The sequence below is a fragment of the Schistocerca gregaria genome, chromosome 1 (assembly GCF_023897955.1).
Source record: "Schistocerca gregaria isolate iqSchGreg1 chromosome 1, iqSchGreg1.2, whole genome shotgun sequence".
In the NCBI taxonomy this organism is placed as follows: Eukaryota; Metazoa; Arthropoda; class Insecta; order Orthoptera; family Acrididae; genus Schistocerca; species Schistocerca gregaria.
In genome coordinates this window covers 975,331,730-975,353,334 of record NC_064920.1, presented here as the reverse complement: position 1 = coordinate 975,353,334, position 21,605 = coordinate 975,331,730, and the positions used below count along the sequence as shown (strand labels likewise).

Genomic DNA, 21,605 nt, shown 5'->3' with positions numbered 1-21,605 from the left:
CAGCTTGTTACTCGAAAAATCTCAGTCTCCACTTGACTCCCATAGTGTTCCACTACTGTCTGCTTCTCCATTGGCTGAAGACTGTCCCCAACAACAATACATCATCCTTAAGATCTACAGACCTGATTTGATTCAAACTGAACACTTCCCAGCCCAAACTAATATCTTACAACAATATTTATATTAAGAAATGTAATAAACATTTGGTTACAGTCAGATCATTTACAATTAACATATATATGTCTACATCTACATGGACACTCTGCAAATCACACTTAAGTGCCTGGCAGAGGGTTCATTGAACCACCTCCACAATAATTCTCTATTATTCCACTTTTGAACAGTGAATGGAAAGAATGTAACACCTATATCTTTCCATTTGAGCTCTGATTTCCCTTACTGTATTATCATGATCATTTCTCCTTATGTAGGCATCAACAGAATGTTTTTTTACATTCAGAGGAGACCCATGTCAGATCCTGTATTATGTCTCAGTATTATGAAAAGGAAAGTTGCTATGCACTGTCTAGTGGAGATGCCAAATTGCAGATAGGTACAACAGAAAGACTGTCACAAATAAAGCTTTTGGCCACTAAGACCTTCATCAAAAATAGACCACACACGCACACACTCACTCACTCACACACACACACACACACACACACACACACACACAAATACACTCTTTCTCAATGCAAACGCAAAAAAGCATTATTTGTGAGAGTCTTTTTGTTGTGCTTATCTGCGACTCTGCATCTCCACTATATGGTGAGTAACAACTTTCCTTTTCATAATATTGTTACATTCCATCCTGGATTTTCCATTGTTTGACTCTTGCCTGTATCATGTCTGTGACACTCTCTCCCCTACTTCACGATAATACAAAATGTGCTGCTCTTCTTTGAACTTTCTCAATGTACTTCATTAATCCTATCTGGTAGGGATTCCAGACTACACAGCAGTACTTCAAAGAGGATGGACAAGCGTGGTGTAGGCAGTCTCTTCAGTAGATCTGTTACAGTTTCTAAGTGTTCTGCCAATATAACACAGTCTTTGGTTTGCCTTCCCCACAACATTTTCTACATGTTCTTTCCAATTGAAATTGTTTGTAATTGTAATTCCTAGGTATTTAGTTGCATTTACAGTTTTTTGATTAGACTGATTTATCATATAACTGAAGTTTAATGGATTGCTTTTAGCACTCAAATGGATGACCTCACACTTTTCATTATTTAGGATCAATTGCCAATTTTTGCACCTCTCAGATTCTTTTCTAAATTGTTTTTCAATTTGTTTTGATCTTCTGATGAGTTTACTAGATGATAAATACCATCATCTGCAAACAACCTAAGATGGTCGCTCAGATTGTCTTCTAAATTGTTTAAGGAACAGCAGAGGGCCTATAACAGTACCTTGGGGGAAGCTAGAAATCACTTCTGTTTTACTCGATGACTTTCCATCAGTTACTATAAACTGTAGCTTCTCTGACAGGAAATCATGAATCCAGTCATGTAACTGAGATGATATTCCATAAGCATGTCATTTCACAAAAATGTCAAAAGCCTTTTGGAAATCTAGAAATATGGAATCAATTTGAAATCTCTTGTCAATAGCACTCAACACTTTGTAAGTACAAGTAATAGTAGGTTCATAAATAAATAAACCAGCATTCTTGTGTAAGTGTGCTCACAATAAATGACAATAGATTGTCTTATTTAAACAGTTATTTAGATAGAAATATCTTTTGGTTCTCTTTTCAAACATGATGTCCACTAACACATGCAACTGACCACTTATAAATTAGCACAGTGTATTGATAGCACTTGGAATCAACATTGGAATAAAGTTACTGGCAAAATAGTAAACTGTTCATTAAATAACTACACAAGTATGACAGTAAGTGCTGCATCCCTTAGCTGTGTAAATGTGGAGAATATGATATTCTGACTAATATTTGCATAATAAAAGATACATAAAAGACATAATGAATCAATAAACAAAATAGATACAGATACATAGCTTCCAGGGATGATAGCTATAGTGCAATTCTATCATTTGAGATATCATTTGTTGAAACTGCATGAAGTGATTAAAAGCTGCCAATTCAGTGATTCATTGAGTAAATGTTTATTCACTGTGAAACATTAACTTCTATAGTTTTAAAGGTATTGAACTATTGTTGTGTCACTGGATGTGCCTCATTTTTCTGAGATTGCAAATGTATTCAGATTCATTTTAATTTGTAGCTGTGATAATCAGAGTGTTGTACCTTAGCCATCTTTAATATTATGTGACTCTCTGCCATTTCCTGGACCATTGTTCTCCTAAGTGACCATCCATTGCTAAAATTTCTGAACTGGGATTAAATCACATCCAGTCCTTTGCTGATCCCTTGCATCTTGCTTGCCTGGAGCAGTCGGCTAATGAGAAGCCAGAACTGCTGCAGCACTCCCTGAGATCTGGGCCCACTAGCGTTCAGCCATACGACCAATTCACCTTAATCATACCAATACTGGGTGGTTGATTAGAATGCCTAAGTACTGTAATGTTACACCCCATCTCTGCATTGTTAGTCCTTCCCCCTTCCCCAGTGCTCCCTCCTTACCCACATCAGATTTCTGCTCTCTCAGGTGAAGTTGCAGTCTGCAGTTCGGCCACAGAGCCAGAGAGCCAGTAGTTGTGTTTGTGTGAATGTTGTGTATTTTCTATTTCAGAAGAAGCTCTTTTGGCTGAAACCTTAAATGTTGAGCAGCTTTGTGCTGTGCCTGTCTGCGATTCAGTATCTCCTCTATATGGTGAGTAGCAATCTATCCATTTCATAATATTGTTGTTATACACACATATTGTAATTAGTGTGTGATTCTTATATTTCATACTTGCCACCTTATATTTTTTATCATTTTAACTCACAAGATTTTGTTTATCAGAGATTCATACATTCAACTCCTTAGTGTTATTGTACTGAATTGAATTTGGGATAAAAGAGCTTTGTGGCACAACTTGACTAAAGTGAGGGCTAGTTTGATATGACAGATTCTGTGGCATCAAGCAGTAGTCAATTTGGTGAGGACAAGAAGATAAATGGGTAAAAATGTTTAGACAAAACTTAAGCTTGAACACAGTAAGCTAAGCAGTTATGGAAATACTTGCAAAAGGTAGTGTGGAAAGTTGCATCAAACTAGTCTCTGGACAGATTACAACAACAACATTGTTCGCCAAGTGGACTAATATTCCTTATTTCTCATTTCAGCTTTAAATTGTTAAAATAGAAAAAAAAATGTTAGTTTTATATTAATATTTTCATGAAAATGAAATGATTATGAGAACTCTTTTATAAGAAATTGGAGACATTGTAGCCGGCCGCGGTGGTCTCGCTGTTCTAGGCGCGCAGTCCGACACCGTGCGACTGCTACGATCGCAGGTTCGAATCCTGCCTCGGGCATGGATGTGTGTGATGTCCTTAGGTTAGTTAGGTTTAGGTAGTTCTAAGTTCTAGGGGAGTGATGACCACAGCAGCTGAGTTCTTTAGTGCTCAGAGCCATTTGAACCATTTTTTTGAGACATTGTACCTCTTATTTCATGGCTGTACTCTGAAAATATTTCTATCATGTAACACAGTCAAATACATCTCTCATGTGATGGATTGGATTGTTTTCACATCTAATGCATCACATCAGTTAAAAAAAAAAGAAAAAAAAGAAAAAGAAAAAAGAAGAGAAACAAGTCTGACTGAATGAAGACAGCATGTTTCCACTTATGCTGTAATATTTGTAAAGACCTTTTCATGGTTAAAAAGGAAGAAACTTGAAATTGGCTATGTAAGCCAAAATTAATTGTATGAGTTATTAGAGATTGTAATAAACATTAAAACCTAATTGGAAAAAGACATCATTCAACAAATTTATGGCTGGAGTGCCCACAATGAAAAAGTTCTGACTGTTAGCTTGGTACAAACATTTTAAACTTTTTGCTTCTTTATCAGTTTTACCAACCTTGTATTCACGCACCTACTCAGTTTGTCGTCGTGGGACTCTATGGATGGTTCTATGAACCTTTTCATTACAGGAAACAATTGAGATATTCTTCAGAAGCCAACAAGACTCTGGCACTGACTGCAATGTAGTTTGGTGAGTTACAAGCAAGGCAATAGCTATGAAACTGCATAGCACATATTTTGCCTTATAGTCATATCTGTCAAAATATTGTGCCAAGTGATGTTCTGAGGTTACTTTCAGCTAATTTTAAAGTTGTCACTGTAGAATAACTTGCCATTTACTATAAGAATATGCCTCTGAACCATCCTGGATTTTCCATTGTTAGAATAACATATTAGACATTTTTCTGTAAAAAGAATATAGTGTTTTGTTTATGTGACCAGAAATAAGAAATTGTTCTTTGTAAATCATCTCCTTGTTATTCATACTGGCAGTGTTTATAAACAACAAGACACACACAATTTTAAATTAGCATTTGATTTTAGAAGAACACATACACAAACAACAGTACAGAATTTTATATGTATATATATATATATATATTTAGAAATGTAATCAATTAGAACTCGTGTCCAAAATTCATTTGTACTGTTCACAATTTGCAGAATATTTGCATCATTTAGTACATATGTACATGTAAGAACTCACAAAATAGTTTCATACTTGACTGTTCTTGGCATTGAATCTTTTGTTGCTGCATGAGTGAATGAATAACAGTTGCAATAACAAACAGGGATAATAAAGGCACAATGTCAAGAGAACTAATTCTCTTCACTCAAGGCCAAATCCTTCAGCATTTGAAATAGCTATTATGAGCTTCTGACGAAGAGTATCTTTTGACTCATAAGTTGGGAGCACAAGCTGATTGAAGCAAGTATGTGCTTCTGGCAAATTATCTGGTTTATTTGTCACACGGGTAATCTTGAATGTCATTTCCCCCATTCCTCCAACTGGTACTCGGTCACTGCCAGTAGCAAAAAGCAGAAATTTCTTCTTTAGTTCATCAGACAGAGAATGAAGCACATCCCAAAAGTCACTGGAAAAAAAAATCATTTAGTTGCTATTGCTGGTACATAAAATGTGTAGCTATCATACTGATCTTAGTACATTCTGAGCTTAACAACAAAGTTCTGTAATTTTTTACTCACTTTGCTCTTCAAACAATTTGCAAAATGACAGTGTATACAGAATTTCTTATTCTGAAATACTAAAATATCTGATAAATGTAATAGGTTGGAAGGAAGTGCGTCAGTATTGCCTTCCCCACAAAGAGCGAAGGAAGGGCAGCAGGAATCTGGTTTTAAGATATCATAAATATTTATGTCACTGTTGATGGTAGCAGTAACTCAGTTACAGGGGACAGGAATTGTCCTTAACACCAGAGCTACCACTTGTTAGGAACAGAAAAACTAAAAAGAAGTCAACAGATTCACATTCTAGTCCTTGTTCTCTTGAATACAAGTACAGTGTATTAATCAATGTGTTGATTTCACTTGATGAAAAGAAGTAAATTGTGTTCTATACACTAACCATTAAAGATGCCCTTTAGATATGTGGAAGAATGTAGGTATAATTAACAATGAATTAGATGTCAAGAACAATCTCTGAGCAGTGGGTTCTTTAAGAAAAGTGATAGGAGAGATGTCAGTAACTACCGACCTATTTCACTGCTGACATAATTTTCCCAAATTTTTGAGAAGGTGATGTATTCTAGAATAGTATCTCACCTAGGGAACAATAATATCCTCAGAAAATCACAGTTTGGGTTTCAGAAGGGTTGCTCTACTGAGAATGCCATTTATATGTTTCCACACGAGATATTACAAGCATTAAATAACGAAATAACACCACTAGGTATTTTCTGTGACCTATCCAAGGCATTTGATTGTGTGAATCATAGTATACTTCTAGATACATTGAAGTTTTATGGGACTGATGGTATAGCCATAGTAGTAATTCAACCAACAGAATCCAGAGACTTAATTATGACTGGGGAGAAATCATGTATGAAGTTCCTCAAGGCTCAATCTTAGGTCCACTGCTGTATATGTGTAAATGAACTACTGTCTTCTGTAAAACAGGCAGAATTAGTTCTTTTTGCAGATGACACCAGTATTGTAATCTCTTCCAGTATACATACAGAAATGGAAGAAATGGTGAACAAAGTTTTCGAAAGTATCACTGTCTGGTTTTCTGTGAATGGTCTGACCCTGAATGTCACAAAGACACATCATATTCAGTTCTGCACCTCTAGGGGTGATGCATCAATGATAAGTGTAGCACATGGTGATCAAACAATACATAGGGTGGAAACTGCAAAATTCTTAGGTGTCCATATTGATGAGAATTTAAATAGGAAAAAAAAAACACATTTTGGAACTCCTAAAACAACTTAATTCAGCCACATTTCCACTTAGAATCATAGCAAATTTTGGGGAGAGAGAAATCAGGAAGTTGACATGTTTTGCTTTTTTTCATTCAGGAATGTCATATGTAATAATGTTCTGGGGTAATTCATCTTTAAGAAAGAAGGTCTTCATTCCCCAAAAGTGTGCTGTAAGTGTGTGCTGTAGTGCTCACCTGCGATCATCTTGTAGACATCTGTTTAAGGAGTTGGGCATTTCGACTACTGCTTCACTGTATATTTATTCCTTAATGAAGTTTGTTATAAATAATCCACTATAGTTCAAAAGGAACAACGAGGTACATAATTACAATACTAGAAGAAAAAATGACATTCATTACCCAACATTAAGGTTGTCTTTAGCACAGAAAGAGGTGCACAAAGCTGCAACAAAAGTTTTTGTCCACTTACCCAGTGATATAAATGTCTAACAGACAGCTAGGTAAAATTTGAAAATAAATTGAAAAAGTTTCTCCTTGACAACTCCTTCTGTTCCGTAGAAGAATTTGTATGTTTGTAATGTGTAAAGGATGATGTGCAGGAATTACTAACTAAATCTGTATATCTTGTTTTCATTTGGGGGGGGGGGGGGGAGGGGAGGGGGAGGGGTTATATGGTGATGTTTAGAGTACCAATAGGGGTACAAATTAATTTGCAGTATGAATATGAAATGACTCATTCCACATCATGACAATTTATCATGCAAAATGACCCATGTAGCATGAAAGAAACTAACTAACTGTGTATCATTACTCAGTCCATTATTTGTATTCTATATAGGATTTCAAGTATTGTATTAATACCCTATTTGTATTTACAACTGCAATAAATGAAATTCATACAGTTAATAGAAAAACTTCTACTTTGAGAAAAAGTTATATTAAGCAAATTGTTTATTTATATCAAAAGGAAAATTCACTTGAGGAAACTATAAAATTATGTGATAAAATTTCTGGCCAATACCTTCAGAAGGTAAAATACTGAGACTTGAGATGTTATTTCCCTGCTCACATTCATTTCTGAAAATACGATTATGTATTTCCAGAAGTATAGGAAAAGCCTAATGTATTATAAAATAGATCATAAAATATTCAGCTGAAATTTTTCAATTTACTGATGTCACACTCATCTAAATCCAACATATTGTTTGCATGTTGTGTAATTTTTAATCAAGCAGAGCTGTGGTATCTGAGAGATGCATGACAGTCATGTTTGGTCACTGTGACTAAAGGTGACAAGGAAAGGCCATAGGAGGTGCAGAACTACCAAAGTAAGGACAAAATTGGTCCCAAAGATGAGTAAAACGGAGGTGTCTTAAATGATCTAGGAGATTGGCATAGGAATTAATAAGTGACACAGAGTTGTCAACAGCAGAATGGACTTGTTCCAGGATGGGACGAAAGAAATAGTCCATTTATAAAAATATGGATTAGATGATCAGAAATTAGAGTGTAACATACCTTGACAGTGTGGTTTAGATGACACAGATCAGTCCTAAAATTATCACAAGAGGTGCTTTGAGTGACTATAAGCAAAGGTCACTGCTAGTAGAAGTAGTTTAATTAAGAATATTATGAAAAGTGACATACCTGATGTCACAGACAGAGAAAAGTTTACAAACAGGGTTAAAAGGTTGTTCAAAGCAGATGATGATGGAGACTGGTTGAGAGCAGATCATGTAGCAGGAGGTGGACTAACCTCAACAGGGAAATAAGCTTCAGTGGTAGTTCATCTGATGTTGTAAAGTAAAGCCATATACAATCACATATGAAATGACTTTCACTGGTGCTCAAAGGTTTGAACAGAGGCAATAACTACAGAGTTAGACATGGTTACATCACAGGAATAAAGCTTATGTCATACTCAGAGACATACACATTCCATTTTTAACCTACCATGCTTGCCTGTTCACCAGGCAGGCAAGCTGCTGCACATTATCAGCACAGGGGTAGGCTGCTTTACTTCCATCCAAGCCAAGCTGTGCCCAATCCAAGCTATTCTCAATCCAAGCTATGTCCAATCAAAGCCAAGCTAAGCCCAGCCATGCAAGCTTACTGAATTCTGTTTGCCTGCCCATCTCCCTGCTCTGCTATGCTACACAGCTGGTATTTCTGTACGCTTTCATTGTACTGTTATGACTAGAGTTCAGAAGTTTATAAAAAATCTACCTCTTACCCATGTATCACAGGATGAGGCACAGTGAAATATACACTCATATTGAGTCGTCATATGCCAGAAGATGGTGGATTTTATTTGTCCTTTTTTTCCTTTCCAGCGTAATTTGAGATTGGTTTTTAGCTCAATATTAACAGTTTTCTCTGCAACTTCACTCTCTTTCAACTAGTACTAGTTATTTTCAATTCTAACCATCATCAGATCACCTCTAATTAATGTTTTCTGTAGCAAGTAGAACCGTCTCTGAAAGTCAAGATCGTTTGCTCATAAGAACCTGAAGAACTCTATTATACAGCAATTTCAACTAAAGTAAGTATTGGAAGTTTAGTTTCTGTAACTTTAGTGTGTTTCAGCCAGATATGACCCCAATCATACCCATTTGCAGGTTTACAGAATTCATTGTAAGTGACCAAAATAGTTCATTCTAAATTCCCCAAATGCATTTGTTGTTGTTGTTGTTGTGGTCTTAAGTCCTGAGATTGGTTTGATGCAGCTCTCCATGCTACTCTATCCTGTGCAAGCTTCTTCATCTCCCAGTACCTACTGCAACCTACATCCTTCTGAATCTGCTTGGTGTATTCATCTCTTGGTCTCCCTCTATGATTTTTACCCTCCACACTGCCCTCCAATACTAAGCTGGTGATCCCTTGATGCCTCAGAACATGTCCTACCAACCGATCCCTTCTTCCAGTCAAGTTGTGCCACAAACTCATCTTCTCCCCAATTCTATTCAATACTTCCTCATTAGTTATGTGATCTACCCATCTAATCTTCAGCATTCTTCTGTAGCACCACATTTTGAAAGCTTCTATTCTCTTCTTGTCCAAACTATTTATCGTCCACGTTTCACTTCCATACATGGCTACACTCCATATAAATACTTTCAGAAAAGACTTCCTGACACTTAAATCTATACTTGATGTTAACAAATTTCTCTTCTTCAGAAATGCTTTCCTTGCCATTGCCAGTCTACATTTTATATCCTCTCTACTTCGACCATCATCAGTTATTTTGCTCCCCAAATAGCAAAACTCCTTTACTACTTTAAGTGTCTCATTTCCTAATCTAATTCCCTCAGCATCACCCGACCTAATTCGACTACAGTCCATTATCCTCATTTTGCTTTTGTTGATTTTCATCTTATAGCCTCCTCTCAAGACACTGTCCATTCCATTCAACTGCTCTTCCAAGTCCTTTGCTGTCTCTGACAGAATTACAATGTCATCAGTGAACCTCAAAGTTTTTATTTCTTCTCCACGGATTTTAATACCTACTCCAAATTTTTCTTTTGTTTCCTTTACTGCTTGCTCAATATACAGATTGAATAACATCGGTGAGAGGCTACAACCTTGTCTTACTCCCTTCCCAACCACTGCTTCCCTTTCATGTCCCTCGACTCTTATAGCTGCCATCAGGTTTCTGTACAAATTGTAAATAGCCTTTCGCTCCCTGTATTTTACCCCTGCCACCTTTAGAATTTGAAAGAGAGTATTCCAGTCAACATTGCCAAAAGCTTTCTCTAAGTCTACAAATGCTAGAAACGTAGGTTTGCCTTTCCTTAATCTTTCTTCTAAGATAAGTCGTAAGGCCAGTATTGACTCACGTGTTCCAGTATTTCTACAGAATACAAACTGTTCTTCCCCGAGGTCGGCTTCTATTAGTTTTTCCATTCGTCTGTAAAGAATTCGTGTTAGTATTTTGCAGCTGTGGCTTATTAAACTGATTCTTTGGTAATTTTCACATCTGTCAAAACTTGCTTTCTTTGGGATTGGAATTATTATATTCTTCTTGAAGTCTGAGGGTGTTTCGCCTGTTTCATCCATCTTGTTCACCAGATGGTAGAGTTTTGTCAGGACTGGCTCTCCCAAGGCCGTCAGTAGTTCCATTGGCTTGTTGTCTACTCTGGGGGCGTTGTTACGACTCAGGTCTTTCAGTGCTCTGTCAAACTCTTCATGCAGTATCGTATCTCCCATTTCATCTTCACCTACATCCTCTTCCATTTCCATAATATTGTCCTCAAGTACATCGCCCTTGTATAGACCCTCTATATACTCCTTCCACCTTTCTGCTTTCCCTTCTTTGCTTAGAACTGGGTTTCGATCTGAGCTCTTGATGTTCATACAAGTGGTTCTCTTATCTCCAAACGTCTCTTTGATTTTCCTGTAGGCAGTGTCTATCTTACCCCTAGTGACATAAGCCTCTACATCCTTACATTTGTCCTCTAGCCATCCCTGCTTAGCCATTTTGCACTTCCTGTCAATCTCATTTTTGAGACGTTTGTATTCCTTTTTGCCTGCTTCATTTACTGTATTTTTATATTTTCTCCTTTCATCAATTAAATTCTATATTTCTTCTGTTACTCAAGGATTTCTACTAGCCCTCGTCTTTTTACCTACTTGATCCTCTGCTGCCTTCACTACTTCATCCCTCAAAGCTATCCGTTCTTCTTCTACTGTATTTCTTTCCCCCATTCCTGTCAATTGTTCCCTTATGCTCTCCCTGAAACTCTGTACAGCCTCTGGTTCTTTCAGTTTATCCAGGTCCTATCACCTTAAATTCCCACCTTTTTGCTGTTTCTTCAGTTTTAATCTACAGGTCATAACCAATAGATTGTGGTCGGAGTCCACATCTGCCCCTGGAAATGTCTTACAATTTAAAACCTGGTTCCTAAATCTCTGTCTTACCATTATACAATCTATCTTATACCTTTTAGTATCTCCAGGGTTCTTCCATATATACAACCTTCTTTCATGATTCTTAAACCAAGTGTTAGCTATGATTAAGTTGTGCTCTGTGCAAATTCTACCAGGCGGCTTCCTCTTTCATTTCTTAGCCCCAATCCATATCCACCTACTACATTTCCTTCTTTCCCTTTTCCTACACTCGAATTCCATCACCCATGACTATTAAATTTTCGTCTCCCTTCACTATCTGAATAATTTCTTTTATTTCATCATACATTTCTTCAATTTCTTCGTCATCTGCAGAGCTAGTTGGCATATAAACTTGTACTACTGTATTAGGTGTGGGCTTCGTATCTATCTTGGCCACAATAATGTGTTCACTATGCTGTTTGTAGTAGCTTACCTGCATTCCTATTTTCCTATTCATTATTAAACCTACTCCTGCATTACCCCTATTTGATTTTGTGTTTATAACCCTGTAGTCACCTGACCAAAAGTCTTGTTCCTCCTGCCACCAAACTTTACTAATTCTCACTACATCTAACTTTAACCTATGCATTTCCCTTTTTAAATTTTCTAACCTACCTGCCCGATTAAGGGATCTGACATTCCACGCTCCGATCCGTCGAACACCAGTTTCCTTTCTCCTGATAATGACATCCTCTTGAGTAGTCCCCGCCCGGAGAATCGAATGGGGGACTATTTTACCTCCAGAATATTTTACCCAAGAGGACGCCATCATCATTTAATCATACAGTAAAGCTGCATGCCCTCGGGAAAAATTACGGCCGTAGTTTCCCCTTGCTTTCAGCCGTTCACAGTACTAGCACAGCAAGGCCGTTTTGGTTATTGTTACAAGGCCAGATCAGTCAATCATCCAGACTGTTGCCCTTGCAACTACTGAAAAGGCTGCTGCCCCTCTTCAGGAACCACACGTTTGTCTGGCCTCAACAGATACCCCTCCGTTGTGGTTGCACCTTTGGTACGGCTATGTGTATCGCTGAGGCACGCAAGCCTCCCCACCAACGGCAAGGTCCATGGTTCATGGGGGGGGGAGGGGGGCGGCAAATGCATTTAGCAATTAGCAAACACAAATTTTATCTTTTATATTAATTAATCTAAACATTATATGTCTGAAAGAAGAAGCTTTTCTTACATCGTAAGTTTTCTTCAAACTTTGTTGCATGCCACCAGTATGTGGTTTTCAATATCCAATGAACCATGGCTTTTTTTCATATTTCAATCAATGTTTGCCATAAATTTAGAAACTAAATGGCATCAAATCCTTTGCACACATTTCCACAGACCTGATCCTCTGGCACAATATTTATAGAGTGAAGAAGCTGCTGGTCAAATTTACAGTCATGTTGTAAGATATTCTATGTCCCCGAATAAATGTTTAGTAACATTGTACATAATCTGCATTGCAGGACGCCTTCTGATTTATTTGAAGCTGCCTCATAAAGAAAAAAAAAAACTTTTCCTTTGCTGAATTTGCGCCCCTTTTTTGTGACTGATACATATTCCCCATATCACAATTTCTCCACAGCCTTCTTTAAGTTTGGTTTGTCCATTTTGCTGCTCCCGCTCTTATGATAAATGAGCTGCAGTGAAACTACCTGCATAAATGCGTACATGGCTAGTTGTGTTGGACTGACAGTGCAGCATGTTGTTGGGCGCAGCAGCCTGAATGGGTCCTGTAAAGCTTGCCAGGCTTGCAGGAACCCAAGTTGGCCTGTTTAACTACTGTGCTTCAGTACATATGCACCCTTGGTCTCCATTGTCGCAGACTGAGCTGCTTTATAGTTGTGGTGGAGACAGGGGCAGGCAAGCTAGAAAGAGAATTTGTGCATTTCTGGTCATGATACTGCATCATTCTGTGCACCAGATAATCACATATGGCCTTGTGGTGACAACTGAGTAGAGAAAACTAATAGTAGTGGAGAATCTTCTGGAGAACAGTGCCCACAAGTAGCTTAAATATCCTGGCATTTCATGTATAAAATCACGTGTGTCAGCATATTTTGTGCAGGTGTCCTGGAATGTGTGTGTTCAAGCACACCTATTCAATGATTTCCCACTGATGCTGCTAGTTTGTCAAAAGTACTTTGGGGAGATGATTAGTCAGAATTAGTGGCTTCCATGAAGGCTCCTTGTATTCTGGTGTGATGCACACCTATCTTTAACTTGAGATGATACTGATGCATACCAACCAAATTTGGAGGACACGGGGCCTCAAGAGTACAACGTATTTTACCAGATGCTTTGGCTACTTATTTTTTGGACAACCTACCTCTTTTCAGGCCTATCATTTCATTCACATGTGCCACCAGTAGGAGCACATCAGAAGTTGCACTATGAATGTAAGACAAGTGAATTTTTGCAAGTTGCAGTGTCACTGATGAGTGCTGATTGGCAGAAACCAAGAGATGGGTCTACTTTAGTGTGGTGTTGATAGGTCACATCGACCACACAAATTACAATCTTTGGAACCTTAACTGCTCTGACAAGCCACCATGTTTAATTGAGTCTGCCTTTGTACTTAATGCAGTGTTCATGTGTATCAGTCTTTATGGTAAAATATATGTGTATATAGAAAACTTGGGAACTGTTTATTGAGTGTATTACGATCCGTATCCAGAATCCCATATTGGTGACACTGGACAAAAAGTTCTATGTCTTCTGCAGCTTCCGCTCTGGTCATATAGGATCAACAGGTTTCACATATGACGCCATCACCAAACATTCTTTGTGAAGATTTGGAGGTCCAGCTCTTACAACCAGGCCATTGGTTATTTCACAGCTAACGGACAATGATCCATGATCTTCAATGAGAATAACCTCTACTTTAGCAACTCCACAACGACCGAGTGTTATGCAGTTACCTCATACAATGAACTCAAGTTTTGTTTCGCTGGATTATGCACAACAACAAGTGAAAAGTGAAGTGAACAATCTACTAAATAGTGTGATCATCGATCGCTCGTACAAAGTTCAAAGGGACTGAAGTTCGCACATGTGCTTTGATCCTCTACGCACCATGACATCAGTTACAGTAATGCTGTGTGCAACACTGTCATTTGTGCAAAACACACAAGCTGCACCAGCCTCACCTTCCTCACAAATCAGTGACAGACATTTTTATGCCTTCAGCCTGCCAGAACAAACCACTGGATTGGCGGCCCAATTTCGTGACTATGTGGGTACGAGTACACTCAACATACCCTCTTCACCAGCAAAGTTGTATCATGACAGTACAACTGTCAACAGGTTTCACCAGTTTCTTATGGTCCTACCACAAAGGGTGCATGGACAGTGTGTCTGGAAAACTCTCGTTGTTGCCACTTTAAGTTCCAGGACACCCCTCCCCCCCTCCTCCCCCCACCCCACTCCCCCTTACCCATGGGGGCCCTTGATTCTGACTCCTTCCACAGTACCATCTATGTCTGCCATGTCGGCCTTCTGCATCATTTCCAAGTTGGACAATGTCAGTGCTATTCCTGCAATTTCTGGTCCAGTTTATGGGCCCTCATTACATGCTGCTGGCCCGTTTGCTTCCACGGTACTGACTGTGCCTGCCATGTCATATTCTTGGGCATCTTCAGAGACTTTACAACAAGCCGTTGTTCCGAACATGTGTGCTAGTAACATTTCTGTTCTGGTACTGCTGTATCCCAGCATGAACTCTTGTGCAGCAGGAACGCAGGCCTTCCAATACACGCCGAACACACCTTTGTCTCCACCTCCAGGCTGCCTACCCAAGCAACCTCCCCTATACGAGGACAATCCAGTTTCATGGTTTGCACTGGTGGAGCACCTCTTCGAGCTGCAAGTGACTGATGACAACTCCAAGTTCCTATGTTTGGTCACACACCTTCACAACCACTTAGATTTAATTTGTGATCTCCTACTTTCGCCTCCACCACCACCGAAGTATGAGTTCACCAAGAAAACAATATTAGACCAACTTGTCTGCTCGCCACAGGAATTAATAATCATGATTCTGTATGAGGAACACCTGGGGGGCCACACTCTGTCACAACTTTGGCACTGCCTCAGATTATTCGTGAGTGAACACACGATGCGAGCCATCACCCTGTGGGTGGTATGGTCTGCCAAGTTACAAGTTACCAACCTACAGATACACCTACTGCTGAACTCATTCGAGTCTATTGGTTCTCACCTATGCATTGCAGATCAGCTGTATGCACTCCTGCACCAGAAACACCCAGCTCATCCACCATTGCTGTGTGACACTACACCTCCTGTTTACTGGCAGTCTGCAGGCAGGGGCAGGGCCGGTTCCACTTCCACACCTTCTACTCTGCCAGTCAGTACTTGTTCACTCTCTCCTCTTTCCAAGAACTCAAGAATTGCCCACACTCCATACGTACCAGTTTATGTCCCAGAACAGATCAATAAGGACAAGCCTCCCCCGCTATCACAGTCACCGCCAGCACCACATCCGGCTCATCTGTAATGTTGGTACCACAAGCTTTTTGGGGCTGGGGCCAAGAAGTGCAGGTTACCTTGCCAACACACAAACGCTGACTGCAGGAACTAAGTGACACCGAGTCCTGCGGGGAACTTCACAGGCATCCCCTAACATTGCACTCCGTTTGCTCGTGCCATCGGCTGAGCGGTCATTTATATGTGACAGACTTTTCATCACTGTTTGTCTACCTAATTGACACTGGCACTGACATGTCTATCATTACTTCATTGTTGGCTCCTACCGACTTTTCACTGATGAAGTCTCTCCTATGAGCTGTCAACGCATCAACGTTACAAACTATTGGTGCTGTGAAAGTGATGGTGCACATATCCATTTCTCTGCTTTCCCGTGACCTTCTACATCGCCGACATCAATGAACCAATTCTCGGTATGGAGTTTTTGTCCCATTACAAGCTCTCCCCGAACGTAGTCCAGTGTTCATTGTTACACCACTCTTCTAACACTCAGATACCGTGCTCTGGCACCCATTCTCCTCATTCCGTTTCCTTCGCAACATGGGATTTAGTTCACGAGTGTTCTGCCATGAGAACGATGAACTGAAACAATGCATTGCTCACACTTACAACAAGCTTGCAGTGGCTCGCATCTCACTGTTGAAACTGCAATCTGCAGTTCCTTCACTGTATCGAACTTTATCGCCAAGCATGAATTCAAACACTCATCAGGTTCATCTACATCTACATCTACATCCATACTCCACAAGCCACCTCACGATGTGTGGAGGAGGGGACCTTGAGTACCTCTATCGGTTCTCCCTTCTGTTCCAGTCTTGTATTGTTTGTGGAAAGAAGAATTGTCGGTATGTTTCTGTGTGGGCTCTAATCTCTCTGATTTTATCCTCATGGTCTCTTCGCGAGGTATATGTAGGAGGGAGCAATATACTGATTGACTCTTCGGTGAAGGTATGTTCTCAAAACTTCAACAAAAGTCCATACCGAGCTACTGAGCGTCTCTCCTGCAGAGTCTTCTACTGGAGTTTATCTATCATCTCCGTAACACTTTCGCGATTACTAAATGATCCTGTAACAAAGCGTGCTGCTCTCCGTTGAATCTTCTCTATCTCTTCTATCAACCCTATCTGGTATGGATGCCACACTGCTGAGTAGTATTCAAGCAGTGGTCGAACAAGCGTACTGTAACCTACTTCCTTTGTTTTTGGATTGCATTGCCTTAGAAGTCTTCCAATGAATCTCAGTCTGGCATCTGCTTTACCGACGATCAACATTATATGATCATTCCATTTTAAATCACTCCTAATGCATACTCCCAGATAATTTATGGAATTAACTGCTTCCAGTTGCTGACCTGCTATTTTGTAGCTAAATGATAAGGGATCTATCTTTCTATATATTCGCAGCACATTACACTTGTCTACATTGAGATTCAATTGCCATTCCCTGCACCATACGTCAATTCACTGCAGATCCTCCTGCATTTCAGTACAATTTTACATTGTTACAACCTTTCGATACACCACAGCATCATCTGCAAAAAGCCTCAGTGAACTTCTGATGTCATCCACCAGGTCATTTATGTATATTGTGAATAGCAATGGTCCTATGACGCTACCCTGCGGCACACCTGAAATCACTCTTACTTCAGAAGACTTCTCTCCATTGAGAATGACATGCTGCATTCTGTTATCTAGGAAGTCCTCAATACAATCACATAATTGGTCTAATAGTCCATATGCTCTTACTTTGTTCATTAAACGACTGTGGGGAACTGTATCGAATGCCTTGTGGAAGTCAAGAAACATGGCATCTTCCTGTGAACCCATGTCTATGGCCCTCTGAGTCTTGTGGACGAATAGCGCGAGCTGGGTTTCACACGACCTTTTTTTCGAAACCCATGCTAATTCCTACAGAGCAGATTTCTAGCGTCCAGGAAAGTCATTATACTGAAGCATAATATGTGTTCCAAAATTCTACAACTGATCGACGTTAGAGATATAGGTCTATAGTTCTGCACATCTGTTCGACATCCCTTCTTGAAAACAGGGATGACCTGTGCCCTTTTCCAATCCTTTGGAATGCTATGCTCTTCTAGAGACCTACAGTACACCACTGCAAGAAGGGGGGCAAGTTCCTTCACGTACTCTGTGTAAAATCGAACTGGTATCCCATCAGGTCCAGCGGCCTTTCCTCTTTTGAGCGATTTTATTTGTTTCTCTATCCCTCTGTCATCTACTTCGATATCTACCATTTTGTCAACTGTGCGACAATCTAGAGAAGGAACTACAGTGCAGTCTTCCTCTTTGAAACAGCTTTAGAAGAAGACATTTAGCATTTCGGCCTTTAGTCTGTCATCCTCTGTTTCAGTACCATTTTGGTCACAGAATGTCTGGACATTTTGTTTTGATCCACCTACCGCTTTGACATAAGACCAAAATTTCTTAGGATTTTCTGCCAAGTCAGTACATAGAACTTTACTTTCAAATTCTTTGAACGCCTCTCGCACATCCCTCCTCACACTACATTTCGCTTCACGTAATTTTTGCTTGTCTGCAAGGATATGTTTATGCTTGCTGTGAAGTTCCCTTTGCTTCTGCAGCAGTTTTCCAACTTGGTTGTTGTACCTCGGTGGCTCTTTTCCATCTCTTATGATCTTGCTTGGCACATACTCATCTAACGCATATTGTACAATGGTTTTGAACTTTGTCCACTGATCCTCAACACTATGTGTACTTGAAACAAAACTTTTGTGTTGAGCCATCAGGTAATCTGTAATCTGCTTTTTGTCACTTTTCCTAAACAGAAAAATCTTCCTACCTTTTTCAATATTTCTATTTACGACTGGAATCATTGATGCTGTAACCGCTTTATGATCACTGATTACCTGTTCTGCGATAACTGTTTCAAATAGTTCGGGTCTGTTTGTCATCAGAAGGTCTAATATGTTATCGCCATGAGTCGGTTCTATGTTTAACTGTTAAAGGTAGTTTTCAGGTAAAGCACTTAAAAAAAATTTACTGGGTTCTTTGTCCCTGCCACTCGTTATGAACATTGAGTCTCCCAGTCTACATTCGGCAAATTAAAATCTCCACCCATAACTATAACATGGTGGGGAAATCTACTCGAAATATTTTCCAAATTATCCTTCAGGTGCTCAGCCACAACATCTGCTGAGCCAGGGGGCCTATAGAGACATCCAATTACCACGTCTGAGCCTGCTTTAACCGTGACCTTCACCCAAATTATTTCACATTTCGGATCTCCATCAATTTGCATAGATACTATTGCACTTCTTATCACTACAAACACACCTCCCCCTTCACTGTCCAGCCTGTCTCTGCGGTATACATTCCAATCTGAGTTTAGGATTTCATTACTGTTTACGTCTGGTTTCAGCCAACTTTCTTTGTGGCCATTTATTAATGAGAGCAGTTCTGGGACCTTTCTATAGATGCTCCTGCGGTTAACTATTAGCACATTAATATTGTTATTCCCTGTTGCATTTTGCCTACTCCTACCTTGCAGGAGGCATCTTGTCGGGCCTAGGGAGGGAATTCTCTAACCTAAAAAACCCCCATGTGCACTCCACACGTACTCCGCTACGCTTGTAGCCACTTCCGGCGTTTAGTGCATGCCTGACCTATTCAGGGGGACCCTACATTTCTCCACCCGATAGTGGAGGTCGAGAAATTTGCACCCCAGATCTCCGCAGAATCGTCTGAGCCTCTGGTTTAAGCTTTCCACTCGGCTCCAAACCAAAGGACCGCGATCAGTTCTGGGAACGATACTACAAATAGTTAGCTCTGATTCCACCCCACCAGCAAGGCTTTCTGCCTTCACCAATTCTGCCAACCACCTGTACAACCTGAGGATGACCTCTGAACCCAGACACAGGAGTCATTGGTGCCGACATGAGCAACAATTTGCAGTTGGGTGCACCCAGTGCTCTCTATCGCCGCTGGTAGGGACTCCTCCACATCTCGGATGAGACCCCCTGGAAAGCATACAGAGTGAACACTGGCCTTCTTCCCTGACCTTTCCACTATTTCCCTAAGGGGCTCCATCACCCGCCTAACGTTGGAGTTCCCAATAACTAAACTGTGAGTTTGTGGAGCAAGCAATCGGGTGGGTGGGTGGGGGGGGGGGGGGGGGGGGAGAGTTGCATTAATAAATGGATGAGATTATTGTGTAATCTTACGATTTCATACATTTTTTTAATTTTATGTGCCAAAACTCCCACTTGACAGAGCCAAAGGTAGGTGCACAATGCAGAGAGATACCAGACAGAAAGTCATGTGGATAATATGCTGTTCAGAGGAGGTTTATATATAAGAAACAGTGCAAAATCCAGGATGGAATAATGACATTATTATGAAAAGGACAGATTGCTAATCACCAAACACAGGAAATGCTGAGTCACAGACAGGCACAACAGAAAGTTTGCTGAACATGAAACTTTCAGCCAAAAAAGGCCTTCTTCTAAAACAGACAAAACACACACACACACAAAGATGAATTTTTTTGAGATATGACATAGGAAAATATGTGTATATTGTGTAAAGGAAACTGATGTTAAGTGGACACATTGCACATTATTATGAAATGTCACATTCATGATCAATGGAACAAGTAGTAATGTAATGACCACTGTCAGCATTATTTCTGTTGTTCCTGTCTGCGACTCAACGTCTCCTCTATGTGGTAAGTAGCAATGTATATACTGTGTGTGTGTGTGTGTGTGTGTGTGTGTGTGTGTGTGTGTGTGTGTGTGTGTGTGTGCGTGTGAGAGAGAGATATATGGCAGGAGGATTTATATAGCAGCCACATTATTTCAAACATAGGAGTATGCTCCGACAGTGAGTAATCGAACTTCCGCTTCATAATAGTGAACAGCTGGGATATAGTCATGTATATATAGAAGCTTACACAGTAACCAAAAATGATCTGATAAATGACACAATTGTTTTGACAGCTTGTCCTTCTTTAATGGGGTAGCATGTATTTCATCAAACCAATGAGAAGTTTATTTTCAGTACTTTGTAGAAGTAATACTGGTTTAATTGCATTTAAGAACTTTAATCTTAATTTTATGAAATTTAATATTGGTCAGAGATAAATCCAGTTATTGACATTCAACTCTGGTTCCTGCAATGTCATTCTCAGCAAGAATTCAAGAAAAATGTGCAGCAGGTATTGTCGACTATCTGTAGTTAATCAGATGGTTTAAGAAAAATAGTTGTCTGGTTACAACAAGATGTACTGGTAACTTAGGTGTAAGTACTAAAGGGAAAAAAACTGTCAGCAGTAGGGCAATCAGAGCTTAGGTAAACATTTACCTGAATTATAATACAAACAGGGGTATGAAGCAGACATTGCAAGTCAGAAATTTAATTTCTTATTAAATATATTCCTATGGCACTTTGACTCTTGTGTTTTATCTAAGATGGAGAAAATGGCTGAGTAAAGGAAGTTAACATCTGAGATAAAAGTATTGCATGACAGGAAGATGCCACTCTTGTCTATTTCAGAGAATTGGCCATAAACATGAAGCAAGGCTGGTCTCTATTCATTCTATTAAAATCCTCATTCATCAAAAGCAAAACAGAATAGTATCTACATAAAAAATGAAGCATATTCCAAAACTAAATAATGTGGAGTATTATTAAGCAGAAAAATCAATAACAACAGAATCATATCCAAACAATGGTATTATGACAGCACTGAAATCATTGGCTATAAATACTGTATCTTTGGCTTCCTCAAAATAATGGCTGAAAGGACCTGCATTAAAAATAGATAGTCTGGATTTCTCAAAGAAATACTGGCTTTTGGACTAAGAGACTCATTATATTACTGAAAATTAGTAATTCATCTGCC

General features: G+C 39.5%; 1 protein-coding gene across 1 annotated transcript in view; it reads right to left on the bottom strand.

Annotated features, from left to right (window-relative positions):
- Positions 1–4,391: 4,391 nt before the first annotated feature.
- The window catches only part of LOC126311099 (probable E3 ubiquitin-protein ligase HECTD2), a 418,213-nt gene continuing 400,999 nt past the window's right edge, over positions 4,392–21,605 (bottom strand). Inside the window, exon 16 of the mRNA XM_049992125.1 lies at positions 4,392–5,031. Within this exon, the coding sequence (XP_049848082.1) occupies positions 4,767–5,031 (265 nt within the window). The 3' untranslated portion in view covers positions 4,392–4,766. The remainder of the gene's footprint in view (positions 5,032–21,605) is intronic.